The sequence below is a fragment of the Accipiter gentilis genome, chromosome 34 (assembly GCF_929443795.1).
Source record: "Accipiter gentilis chromosome 34, bAccGen1.1, whole genome shotgun sequence".
In the NCBI taxonomy this organism is placed as follows: domain Eukaryota; kingdom Metazoa; phylum Chordata; class Aves; order Accipitriformes; family Accipitridae; genus Astur; species Astur gentilis.
Window position 1 is genome coordinate 6,393,327 of NC_064913.1, and position 14,212 is coordinate 6,407,538.

General features: G+C 42.6%; 1 protein-coding gene across 1 annotated transcript in view; it reads left to right on the plus strand.

Annotated features, from left to right (window-relative positions):
• Positions 1-605: 605 nt before the first annotated feature.
• SYT1 (synaptotagmin 1) overlaps positions 606-14,212 on the plus strand; it is a 353,854-nt gene continuing 340,247 nt past the window's right edge. The window contains 3 exon segments of the mRNA XM_049792446.1: positions 606-794; positions 796-894; positions 896-991. Coding sequence (XP_049648403.1) covers positions 645-794; positions 796-894; positions 896-991 — 345 coding nt within the window. The 5' untranslated portion in view covers positions 606-644.

Here is a 14,212-nt window from a genome sequence, read left to right on the forward strand (position 1 = left end):
ACCAATGTTAATCAAAGCTCCCGTTCGGAGTGGATGGATCGAGGGAATTAAGTTAACCCTTGCGCGTCCTTGCCTGAACACGCGATACGCTCTGCTCTCCCCTAAGCCGCGGACGCCTGTTACGACTCACCGCTCAGTCGCGACTGCCCGGGGCCGGGCTGCCCGAGGGCCCGCCGCAGCGGGAGGGCCGCGCACCGCAGGTTCGCTAAAAGTACCGAGTACCGGGGAAGGGGGAGACGGGGGGGGGGGGGGAAACGGCAGCGCCTGGCGGGGGTCGCCGCCGCTTCCCGACGGCCCGGGGCACCCCGGACACCCGACGGCCGCTGCGTCCGTGGGCACAGCGCCTCGTGCCAGCCCTGGCCGCCATGCGCGGGGATGCCCTCCTCCTCCTCACCCTCCTCTTCCTCACCCTCCTCTTCCTCACCCTCCTCCTCCTCCCACCACCACAGTCTGCCACACCGCCCGGCCCGGCCCGGCCCGGCCCCGCCCCGCCCCGCCCCGCCCGACGGGGCGGACAGGGACCGCGCGGCCGCGGGATGGGCGAGGCCGGAGCGGCGGTTCCACCCATGCTGGGAGCCGGACGATTGGCTTAGAGGAACCCGTCTCCCCGCCCCCCAGCCAATGAGGGCGGCGGGCCGGGGGTGATGGGCTGCCTCTCACGGGAGGGATTCCTAGAGACGCTGCAGTGTGGCGGCGCTCCCGGCGCCGCGCAGCCCCCGTGCCGCCTCCGCCTCCCCTCGCCGTGCCCTGCCCTGCCCGCCGCCGAAACTTAACGCCCCGGCGTGCCGCTCAGCCCCGCCGAGGGCAGGGCGTTGGGGCAGCCCGCTCGCTTGCTTGCTTGCTTGCCTGCCTGCCTGCCGGGCGCGGGGGCGGTCCGCCGCTCTCCCCGCCGTTACACCGCAGCTTCGCCCCGGGAGGGGCCCGGCCGCGTGTGGTGCCGCCGCGGGAAGAGGCTGAAGGACGAACCGGCTGCGCCCGCCCCGGTTGCCAGGTAAAGGCAGCGCTCCGGGGCCGCCGGGCGGTGTCGCCTCGGGCGGGGGCGGGCGGGCTGTGTGTGTGTGGTGTGCGTGTGTGTGTGTGTGAGGCGGAGGGGGGGGTGCACACATGCTCCGGGGGCGGCCGCCGCCTGCTCGGCGGCTCCCCCCGCAGCTGCCGGGGGGCGGGGGCCCGCCCCCGGGGCGCTCCCGGTGGGGAGGGGAGGGGGGGAGGCGGTTACTGGGGAGGGAGGGGGGGGGGGGCGCCGCCTCAGACAAAGGGGGCGCCCCCCCGGCTGCGGGAGCGGGGCGCCGTCCGCCCGCCCGCCCGCCTTCCCGCCCTCTTCTTCCCTCCCCGGAGCCGGCGCTGAGGCGACCGCCGGCGCTGAGGCGACCGCCGCCGCGCCAACTTGTTTCCCCGGGTTTCACCTGCCCTGCTGCCCCCCGACCTCGGCCGGGGGGGTGGGGGGGGGGGAGGGTGTCTGTCCCGACGGCCGGGGTCGGTGGGACACGCCGGTATGGCTCCCCCCGGCCCTCCCCTCCTGCCCGCAGGGCAGCAGCGCATCGTTGGTGTATGAATTTCCACAGAGCCTTTTCCTCCATTGCTTCGAAAGGCTGTCGAGCGAACGTGTCTTCTTTCCACGCAATTTCATTTTGCGTCCTCGGACGTTGTTGCCTTCATCTTCTTGAAGACCGCTCGCCTCGCTTGGGGTTGGGGTGCGTTGGGGTCCGGTTCGTAGGCGCACACGGTACGGATGGGGCGTCAGCGCTCTGCTTAAAAGTTAATTTCGCCTATCGAACTCTGCTAGGTAGGGAGTAGTAAGAAAGTGGCAAAGAATGTTAACATTTCTTTTGTTTCCAGTCTTCTGAAATAAAGATATCAAACGACTACCAGCTTCTGGTAGTCAGTATAGTAAGTAAATTAAGTGTAGTCATTGGAATGAGCCTTTATGGCACTTTCCACAATCTGTAATTCAATCATCTCCAATACAAGCTGCTTTTTGCTATTATTCATCAGACCCAGCTGAGTGGTTTCTGTCAGATGGGAAGTGGTAGAGAGAAATCTCTAGGTAAATGTAACTGGAAAGCTTTCCAAGTGGAGTCCTAAATGAGCACAGAAAAGCACTTGGCCACAATCTTGAGACAGATGTTAGCATCCAAATAAATCATTTCTTTTGATTGTCCCGGGGATGTCAAGTCTTATTTTCCTTATTTAATAGCCATTTGCAGGTGAAGAAGAGGGAGCTCTGGGTTTATTACCTCGTAAACTCCATGCGAAATGCTGTAGTGCAATAATATTTCACTGTCTCTGAAATAATATTTTCTGTACAAAGGTCACTAGAGTAATCTTAGATGCACATACATGTTGTAGACCACAAGTAGACTACTAATCAGCAATGGCGATATCGATCCTCCGAGCGGCTATGCAGCGTGCCATCCGTGTTGTGCGTTAATCTGTTAGGCGCTGTTTAAACTGCTTCGTTGTCGGAGAGAGTTACTTCATCCTATGAAACGGAGGACGACAGTTGTAGACCCGAGAGGAGACTCCTTTCCCTGGTGGGTCAACATCTAGAGTTACCGATGAGCAATTGTTTTAGGAGTGACCCTGAAAAGCAGAGGGGGAGCTTCTGGGTACAAGGACAAGTAGGCAGCAAACTAATTTGCTTTGCAAGGATATGAAATGACATCTCCTGCCATGCTTAAATAAACCTGCTCAGGAAAAGTGTAAGGAGATTCCACGTGTGTCTAAAATAGTATTTTCTTGTCTGTCTTGGCAACAAATGACCTGATTTTTATGTCTTGAGTCAAATATGTATCTTTTTTTTTCTTCCAAGCTTTTTGGAATTGTAGTTCTATTAGTAGTGTCTGTGGGGAATATACTTTAATGTGGTCTATTACTTGGCTTGTGGTATAGTTGCTTAAAATTTGCATGCATGCAATTCATAAATTGAAACTATATAGCTTAAAAACATAGTGTAGGCAGCTTGAGTGAGAAGAGATAATTTAAAAAAGAACCACAGGGCAGAAGATAATGACATACTGTAGGAAATAATCATACCCCTGCACTTGCAAAAGCATGAAATGTTCCAGTGTAGCCATTTCATACAAGCCCAATTTTCCTTCACATTAAGATTGCCTAAGTGAGCCTTATTAATGTTTGATGCAAAAGATGCTAAATCCATTTTAAGGATTGATACTGGAATTTAAAGAGGTAGCTCACAGTCTAACAGTGCAGTTCTAACACTTTCCCAGAATAAATGTGAAAAATAATCATTTACCACATGTGTCATAGCAGCACAAGTGGGATATAGCCTTCTCTGTAACAGACAGGCAAGAAGCCCTTTAAAACCATAGATACAAAACAGTGTTTGATTTAACAATCTGAAATGTTCTCTTACTTTAATCATAACTTAAATCAGATATAAGAGCCCACAATATGTTCAGTGTTGGTTAGCATGGTAGTTGAGAAGGTGTGAGATAAGGGAAGGTTCTGTTTGTCAGAAGCCTAGAGAGGGTGGGTGGGGGGGAAAATCTATACTTTTCCAGCTAGCATAGAGAGACCGGAAACATAAAATCAATTTTTATGGTCTTTTGGCAGGGTTGGCTGTAATAAGTAAAAAGAAGGAGCAGCTTAGGGTCTTGGCAGAAGTTTTTAAGCCACTCAGCCGTACAGAACTCGGTTAATTGATGTTTCCTCGCATGAAGATGAAGCTCTTATTTAGTATATCGCAGTCCTTATTCTTGCCCATTCAGCAGTCTGATTACAATTTTAAAAATACTTATGTGTGAATGTGTGTGGTTTTATATTTATGTACACATTTAAACACACAGATAAATTCTTGCTGGGAACCGCGTTCTGAATAAAGGGTGCGCGCAACCTCGTATTACCTGCTGTGGAGGAGACATCAAAGTTTGCAGTACAATTGAAAAGGACAAGAAAATGTTTCTGCATATCCAGAAGGAAAGCATGGAGGAATTATTACGCATGGATACCATGATCTCCTTCCCTCTGTTGGTGATGCCTATATAAATATGCAGTTTCACAAAGAGAAATACTTCATCGTTTGATTTACTTTGATTCTCTATAGAATGTTTGTTTTAAACATTACTCGGTATCTAGGAAGAAGCTTAATTAGAAATACACATAAGGGAGGCTTGTTAGCCAACTATGAATTTGTATTTATTGCTGACATTTACTAAAGATACTTGAGGTTAAAATAAAAGCATTTGCCAGACTAAATAAACAAAGCATTATGTTAACAAATATTTTCAGGATTGTTATGTACAAATGTCATCTTTGCTAGAGTAGGCTTTGCTACTTCCTAATACACCTCTAACAGGGGGGATTAGGAAATGCTGGTATTATACTGTTAACATCTTTTTACAGAAATATCAGATACCAAAGCAGAATGCATTAGGAGGGGGACAACTGACAAGGGCTCTTCATGATTTCTTCTGGTGAGAGGATAAGAGCAGGCTACAGGCAATCTCTTTCAGGGACTACAAGGAGTAGCAAAGTGATTTGTACAAGCAGCGCGTGGAAAAAGTTGGCTGGTTTAAATAAAAAAAAAAAAAGAAATATTTTGTTTCCTGAGGCATGTAATGACCAAAAGCTAGATAGGAGCCATAACAAAAAAGTCTCCTTAAGTATTACTTCTGATAAAAGTCTAATCAGAATGTTTTTGAGGCTGGCTTTTCTTCTCTATTGTTTTTTTTTCCCCAGTGACTTAATGAGTAACACTTCATGGATCTTCCGTTTGCTGTAAATGCTTATAAGAGAGTTGATTACTTTTCTTAACCTGTTTTCTTATCGCTACTAGTCTGGAGGTATTTCCCCGGAACAGCAGGCACTGAATGCTTCTCCTTCTCCATCCTAGAGGGAGTGATGTTGTCATCTTTTTAAGTTCTCAGAGGTTTGCTAACTCAGGATGCCGCTTCTCTTTTCTAGCCATCCCTAAAGATGCTGGGAGAAATATGTTGGAACACAAAATAAATCTAGAATGTCTGCTGTGTGGCACTCTTTGGTCTTCAGTCTTCTTCTAAATGGAAGACCATACAAATTTTAAAAAGTGTCACCAGGAACTATCCAAACAAACTATTTATTATTCATCAACTCAGAATAATTTTATTAATATAATATTTCAGGTATATAGAATTTTATTTAGAAGTAGCTAAAACCAGTTTGGTTACTTTAAGGATGCTGTCTAAGTTTCCTGGGCATTATTCAGGATTTATGGTAGTAGCCAAATGTACTGTAGTAGTTTTAATAATGTAGCCATGGTTGTAGTGACTAGGTAGTACAGCGCCTCAAGTACATGAGGATACGTGCCTCAAAGCTGCGCAGTGATGATTTAATGAAGTTGATTAAAAACCCATTTATGGGTTCTGTTTTGTACCTTTATCTTAGGGGTATTGTTTTCCTACGTGTGGGTGAAAATCAGTGGAGCAGTTGCAATATGGGAAAGCTGGCAACCGTTATCCAGCTTGGCTCAGAGACAAGATTGCCTGCAAACTCCCTCGTCTTCATGTGTTTGAATAACCATGTAGATATGGCAGTTGAAAATAATTGGAGTGCTTTTGTAGAAGGAAATAAACCACTCGTCAAGGAACCTTTATCTAGTTCAGGACCCTGTCTCTAACAGTAATACTTTTTCTAGAAAATGTGTACACATCATTGAAAGGTGGGCATTAGACCTCACTCTTCTTATTTAGAACACTTAGTATGTAGTTTTAATTAACTCTTTTACTTCTTTCCAAAGCTATGGAGAGTATTTCTTTATAATAATCTATTTCTTTTTGATTTCTATGATCAAATCTTAGAGTTAGGAGGAATTCTTAGAAGAATGTGACAATTACCATTACAGTGGGTTTTTTTGTTTTTTTAAATTTTATTTTAAAGGCTAAATGTGGTAACTTAAGGAAAGATTAGTGGCATGGTGTTCTGACAGAAGACACAATCTATTGGCAAATAGTTGAGGGTTAAAGATTGACAGTGTAATACATCCCAAGCAAAATAGCTCTGAAAGTGGTGGGTTTTTTTTTAATTAAAAAAAGAACTGTTTCTGTTTCTTGTTGAAACTGTAAGCTTTGTGTTTTGACTTCAGTAAGTCATTTGATTTAGCTTAGGGTGATGTTCTGACTGAAAGAAGTAGTACTGTAGAAGGGCATCATTGTCCATGTGAACAGACTAAAATTTTTTTATTTAATGGATTGCAGAAGAGATAGCGTATGGGGAATCGCCATCTCCATTATTCCAACTCTGTTCATTACCTTTAACAGTGATCTGGAATAAAATACAAAATCCATATTCATGAGAATATTTATTAAAATTGGCACAAAAAAAATCAGAAGTAAAGTTGGAAAAAGTGTTATTATAGACTGATTTCATTTGGTTTCTCATCCTACTACATCTGAATTGGTGTTTTAGCAAAGTGAACTGTAATAATTTTGCCTACTTCCAGTAGAAAAAAAATTGTGATTTCCCCTTGAAGAGTGGCTCTGAGAAAAGACTTGGGGATTACATCGAGGGAACATCATCTGTCATTGTTTCAAAGAGCAGAGAAGCCATATGCAGCTGTAAACACTGAAGTGCTGAGAGTAGGAAAGGTGCCCAACTTCAAAAAGGATGCTGGATGACTAAAATTAGTCTAGAGAAGGGACCCAAGAGTTGCTTCATTTGAGATATGCCAAATCTGCTTCTTGAGACTCCTAAAAGCTTATCATTCCCTTTGGAAAGCTGTGTATGCCAAGAGCTTTCTTGATTCCCACACAATGAAAATACTGGTATTAAATTGTGCTCTAGTACGTAAAAGTTCACGCTGCAGCCTGGTCAGGCATGCAAGCTACATGAGCTCATATGGGAAATAAGGTATCAATTTTTTTGTCTATCAGAGTAGCAAGTGTATGGGCCAGCTTATTGAGGAGATGGCACCTTTCTACTTGAAGTCTCTGGATCAGCATTTCCTTTCAGCTGAAGCAGGTACAACATCTAGTTTTGATGTAGAAACTCCTGGATTTCTGATTTGTGTTAATCCATGAGAACGGAGTAGATAATCAGCTGTCCTTCTGGCCTTAAAATCACCAACCCCTTGAACTTGCTGCCATTAACTCCTATAGTGTCTCTTGGATTAAACCATATTTTTTGTAAAAGGTGTTGTGATGTTATTTGTGTAGTGTGAAGAGGTTCTGTCTGAACTTCTCTTAAGCTGCCCTTGTATGTTATAATCCTATTTTGTCCCACCTTACTGACAAGAAATTCCTGCTTGTTTATCTAACTGGTGTTAATCTTTGAGACCTGATTTAAAGCCCATAAAAACTGATAACTGTTCCTTCCATTTATTTTGTTCCTCCGATGTGCCCTAAAACTATAAATTGTGCTTATTAATATGAATTCTGTTTAAGAAGAGATTGCCTGTTACTCTTTCAGATGTGGGAGGATCAATATCATGTGCCCCATCAGTCTGGCCTGGGCTTGTGTAAATAGGCCTTAATTAGTTTGCAGGTGCCCATCAGTCAGGTACTGTGTTCTGCCAAACCCCTTCTGGAGCTGGCCTGGCAGGTGGCAATGGTTGCACCTAGCATCTGAGCCGGGGAACCCTGTCCTGAACCTGCTTTGCACCAGGATAAACTTGCTTTGGTGAGAATCTTCCGTGTCCTCTTTCCGTGTGTCGAGCCGTGGATGGTTAATTGGCGGTGTCTCTTATGAGAGGGATACAGCTCTGCTGAAGTGGCAAGTAAGAGTTGTCTTTGAGAGTGTCCTCCCACTGAATTGCTAAAGAGATGCCCTTGAGTAGTGCAGGCAAGGGTGGAAGGCAAACACGTCTTTGACAGTAAGTAGAGAGAGAGTAGAGAGATGGTTGAATTGCAGGATTTCTGGACCCTGAAATTAAAGTTTACCTCTCTGCTAACAGCCCAAGTGTTTAATTAAAGATGTATCTGTTAAACTGTTGCATTTGATAACTGTATCTGGGACACTAACATTTCCTCAGGAAAAGTCTGACAGTAGATGCCTTTTTATCTTTTCTGTAGTTTTAATTTCATCGTAGTTTTTCATATACTAATAACAAGAAGTTGTCTTGCACTTGCTCTTCAGATTCAGCTTGCTTGCTTGCAGCTTTGTTAGCTTACTCAGCTGCTAGTTAGAGCAGAGAAGCATGAGGATATATCCATGTGACCTTGACAGAGGTCAGTTGCTTCTTCATGATATGCTGTAGCTGTACAAGGCCTTTGCTACTCTTCTCTTGTATATTTGTTTTATTTTTGTAAATCCTACATAATAGGATTGAAAGGTTTGTTTTCTGTATTAATGTGTATTTAGCACTCTTTTAGCTTGCTGAGAAAATGCTAAAAGTGAAAACTTCAAGTAAAATCATCTGGGACAAACCCACCTGAAATCACGTGCCATAGCTCTTCCTTGCATTTGTCATTTTCAAAAATATATGTCCACTTTTAATAATGACATAGACCTACTTTAATATTTGATATGCAAATATTAGCTTTACAAATCGTACACTGGCTAATAATTGTGAGCTGTTTACTCTAGAATAAATTATTCTTTATAAATATTGATGGAAGTTCTGTGTTGTTATAGGTATGCAAGTCATAAAACCTGCTATGAAAATCAGTATTTTAGAAGAAGAATCATAGTAATAAATATTTTATCTCAATATCAAGGAACTAGAACTCAGACTTCTGAACTGAGTACCGTTTATCCATGTAGTGTCAATTAGCTTCTAAAGCAACAGCTGGCCAAATGTCCATTAAAGGTGACAAACCAGTCTTCTGCAGGCATAGTAGAGACTGTCTACACTGTTACTGAAGGGTTCAAATGTATCCCTAAAGCCAAAACCTTTTTCTGCCTTTCCAGATAGCTCTTTGATATCTGTACCCATCAACAGGATTCCAAAATGTACGCGTTGCATATAGGTGAAAGGAAAAATAATTGGCACAATTTCAATGGAACTTGTCAATACTATGCTAGTTACAGTTTTTTTCTGAATTTCCTTTTAGTATTAACATGAAAGTAGGAGCATTTAATTTGCTTTGGGTTGAATTTTGGCTCTTAGAATGGCTCTGCTCTTCAGCTACTTTTAAAACAATTTACGAGTTCAATGGTGTTAACTGATTTCACAGAATAAAGATAAATTATTTGCTGAAAGGGGTTATCACCTGCATTGCCTTAGTCTGTGGTGTTATTGCCTTCTCCCACTCAGTTCTGTGACCTTTTTTGTGATGAAGAAAAGTAATCTCTTCTGGGGAGGTGAAAACCCAACCTCTTAGCATAGTTGGCAGTGTTGGCTTTGTTGTTTTAATAGGTGAATGTGTTAAGTTTGAAAGGATGAACACAAGGGTGGACAGAAGGTCATAGGTAGGTGTAGTGAATACTGAGCCTAGTTGAAGGTAAACTCAGATTGTTAAAAAATTATTCAAGGTTTTTTCTTCCATTAGGCCAAATATTGGCAATTTCATGGGTCCTGTTGGGATAAATGTATTGATGATTCTGAATAGCTCAAGAGTTGTGCTGATAAGGTAATACAAGAATTTATCTTTAAACTGTGAAAAATACTAGTTCAGCCTGTCGTGCTTCCAGCCATAGTGCTGGTAAGATACTTAAAGGTAGTTGCTTCAATCAGGCTTAGAGATAATTGTATTGAATGAATTCTAAGTACGAAGTCTGAGGTGTATTGTAAATAACGTAGAACTGTGCTTAGTGTTCATCTCATGCTGTAGTACTTGTAAAAAAAGAGTAGGGGAATGTACTGAAACTTTCCCACTCTTAAAGACCATCAGCAAGTTTATTGATTGTGATTCATCAAGTTTATTGTAATTTATAGCTGTTGCCCCATTATTACGGGATGTATGAGTTTTCTGTATGTTTGTGAAATTGTAGTAGGACTGGGAGGAACTAAAGGTAAAGGGCTTAGCAGTGACGTGTGCAAGTGGAGGGGCTGTATGTTGCTCAGTGACAGTCAAAAATTCTGTCTGTGTTGGTGCAGAGATAAAGATGATGACCTATATAACACTGCATAGCAGAGATTGAACCAATGTTAGCTGGTTAGTTGCAGCAAGTTAGTCTCCAGGACTAACGTGCAATAAGCATATTCACCATAGTGGCCAGTATCCTTGCAAATGTAGATACAGTCACAACATGTACAATAGCTATTGGTTTTAAAAGTATAAATACATGGGTTTTTTCCTAGATAAGGCACACAGAGTGAGCCTGGACCAGACGTGTGCTGAAATTTTGTTTTCTGTTACAAAGCAACTGCTTCAGGCCACGTTGTTTTTTCCATTGGACTTTGCCTACTATTGTATATCCAATTCAGGCTCACTTAGACCGGAATTTTTGTTAATATATTTCTCAGTGAATCATATTTCCTTTTATTAGATGAGCTGAATTAGATCCCAGAAATTTAGATTTATTTTTTTTTCCTTCAAAGCACCTATAGATGACTTGGAAGGCTACATAAAAAGTCATTTATTGTCACCGTCACTTAGAATAGCTAGTTAGACTTTTAAACCTATTTTGTTTTTCTAGGCTGCTTGCTTGCCTGGACACATGGGAAAAATCAAAAGCAGTATTTTATTTTTTTGGTGAACATCCTAATGTGTGATGGGCAAGTTTCTAATTTTTTTTTTTATGGAATAAAGGAAAAGATACTGGGCAGGGTGGGGTGTCTGTGATGGCTCACCTCTCCACATCCTCCATTAACATGGTGAATTCCAAATGTGGGTTGTAACTGGTGACAGCTGCTTCATCAAGAGCTACTTCATGTTTGTCAAAAGCAGTGTTTGCTCTGCAGTCTCTTTAGAACAGGGCCTGACATATCTTGTAATGTGTTTATACTGTACCTAACATAATAGGATCCAGATCTTTGACTGGGGATGTGGACTGTTGTGCAAAACAAATAATAATTAGCCCAAATGTTGAAAAAGTGCCATTATTTTATGCCCCCAGAGATCAATAAACAATTCATTGCTGTAACCATATCAACCTTCTCCTTCAAAGGGATTTTAATTGTATCATGGAAACTTCATACTTGAAAATGTGAATGCTTGTCTGTTAGGGACTCTGCTAGATATAAGTGTATTTTGCTGGTCATTAAGGCTGTACTGGTCATACTAGGGGATTTGGACACTCAGTTTAGAGCTCTAATTAGAAACTATGCTGAGTTACTCTTTACAACCTCTTTACCTTCATCCTGGTACAACTTAGGAATTTATCAGTTTTAAATAGAGAAAGAGTTTCCAGTTTCCCAGTAATCTGATTTGCCACTTTCCAGTTGAAAACTGGGTAAACTGTTTGGCTTGCTACTGAAGAAAGCTATTTTATGCATAATGCCATGCTCACAACTGGGATTTGAATGATTTACAGGTGGGATGTACAAAGGGGCTAGATTTTAGCCTGATGTAGACAGGAGGGAATTTATCTGGCATAAAGGAGATAAACTAGTTCCAGCTCCAGCACTACTTAAGCGACTAGCTACTTCATGCCAGAAAGCAATGTCTAAAGGTCTCTACGATAGAGTAATTAGCAAAGTTCTGCTACATCAGCTTCCCCAGTACAGGAGCCAGTTTATCTGTCTGGAGGTTGATGTAATTATTGGAGATTTCTGCTCCCCCTTTCAATGAGAAGTTGATACAGGAGAACATCTAGTCCTACTCTGATACATGGTAGCATAAATGGGCAAAACAAATTGAAAGCCGAAACTGTAATTGCCCAGGTAGCCTGTCTTGAAGGTAGACCTGCAGATTTCAGGTGAAGATTTTAGGATTAGCTTTTTGTGAAGTGTGCAAATCTGTACACATCAGGTGGTCATTTATATTATGTAGGACCCAATCAAAGTAGTGTCCTATTGTTGTGGTGAAACATAGAGCCCATATGACAGGGGGATGGGATCAATGGCAGGGGGAGGTTAAGGATGGGATTCATCTCATTTAACTTTAAATGCCCTCAGAAGGTGATTCATTTGACCTACCTTAGGCATCTGTCTTGGTGTGAGACTGACTGCTCTCTGGAGGTATCTGTTCCTTTCCAGTGACTGTAAAAATCACTGGGATCACTAGGTGAGACTCAATCAGTCTAATTTTAGACACCTGGCATGGGACACCAAGTAATGTGCCTAAGGCCTTTCTGGGGACCCTGTGGCTAAGGCTGAAAACTGAACCCAGGTTTTCAGAATCCAAATTAACAGTGCTAATTACAATACTGTCTTTTCTATGAAGAGGAGAATTAGATCTATGTCTAGAACTAGTGTGTGGTGACTGATTAAAATTGCTTTTAACAGTTGCAAATAAAAAAAAGTAATTGGTCCAAAGGGGGGTAGTGGTATATTTGGAAGTACCCAGTTAAGATCCAGCTCAAATTATTTTACTGTATTTGATTCATGGGACTATGTCAACCTCAGTAGTGCAGTAACTGTGCAAGAGTCTAGGTTTAAAAAGAGTATTTGGAGATAAATGTTTTGCTGTATAGAATAGCAAATTTGTCTGTCTGCAGAATCTGTGCAGTGCTGTTGGGAAGGAATAAACGTTATATCCTAAAGTACAGTTCTTAATAGTAATGAAAACTTTACTATCAGCTCCACAGAAAGATGGACATCTTGTCAGTAAAACTGTAGATAAAGGTCTGTTGTATTGGGGGTGACAATATTGTATTCGTGGTTATGGGCAGTTCATTGAAGTCAGTCCTGTCCAGTCTGTGCTGATGAAAGTGGGCTTGCACAAAAGCAGACACCTTACATTACTGTGAATCACAACAGTTAAGAGGTACAGTGTTTTCTGCAATGTGAATACTAAAGCTGTTACGGAGAGTGCTATGGGCTTTGCCAGGCTTTGGATCTTGCCTGAAGTGTACAGGGAACCAAGGAGGTCTGCACAAATGGTAGTGATGGAAATAGTCGTGCTTGGCAAAGGACAGGAAGGCTTGTTGTATTGCCTCTCCTCTGGTCAGCAAAGCTCTTGGAGGAGAGAAGAAAAGCAGCAGCTCAGGTGTTGCTAGAGTGTGTGTTTTCCCCCTCTGGACTGCAGTGAGTTTTGCACCTGAGCAGGCACAGTGCTTTTGGGGGTTAGCTTGGTTCTTCCTTGCCTCCCTGCACATGCCTGCACCTTCTTCCACCTTAATGTACTTTAAGGCTATAGTTTTGGTGTGGTTTGTGACTGAGATGAAATCCTGTTTTCTGAGCTGTAGTGCAGAAACTGTTTAAATAGCTTTGTGTAATTTGTACATAGAAATCCGCTCACATGATCCTGGTAATATGTGACCTCCTTAAATTCACGGCATCACATCTCTACATGGGAATACACTGTGATGTTAAAGCTTCAGGGTGTAAAATATATTTTTCAATGAAGTGCTGTGGAAAAAAAACAGGGAAAAATTATGCTATATTAAGATAAAACAGAAGCTGGTAGTGTGGAGAATAAAATAGGATGTATATTTTAAGCTGATGCAATTTCTCCCTCTAAAAACTGGGAAATGGCTATTTGTTTCACAGTACTGTGTATAGTAGGAACTATATCTTCAGGTTAGTTGTAAAGTAAAGTTAAATTAGAATGGTCTAGAAATAATTTTTCAGAATACTGGATTTTTCTATCACAGTAAAATGGTCGTCTTGATACCTTTGGTCAGGAGAATTTCTCATTTGTTTCTAGCCTCCTTTGAGTCAGCAGCTAAACATGTTTTTATACCTAAATGAACCTTTATAAGCTAGACATCAACTATATATAAATGCAGAACAGTACATCTAAAATCTGTCACACTGTCGGAGTGCAACTGTTTTCTCTACAAATATGGAAATTGTCACTTATCTGCATTCTCTCCCTGCCCTACTTTCCCCCCCATATGTTGATATTCACCCATGTGAAAGAGGCCAATTATACTTTGGCCGTTGTATAAATAATGCAGAGGTTGTCAGTAGCAGAGGAAAATTTATGTTAGAAAACTGAGGGAGTGAATAAGGAAATAAAAGCACCTTCTAAAGAGGGCAGTGATCTCTGTTTCTATATCACTTCATGTTAAAAAAAGGTATTAAAAAAAAAGCTTTTTAGCAGTTATAATTCTTCATCTGAGGACTCGCTTTAATAATAAAATCCCAGGTCAATCGTCCATCAGACTATTTTCCCTTTTGATTTTCCCCAGGCCCTCCTGGGAGCAGGCACTGGGTCTTTCCCCTTGGCCGGGAGAGGTTCTGCGCTGGAGGGATGCCCTGGGATCGTGGCAGGGCTCAAAGGAAGCGTGC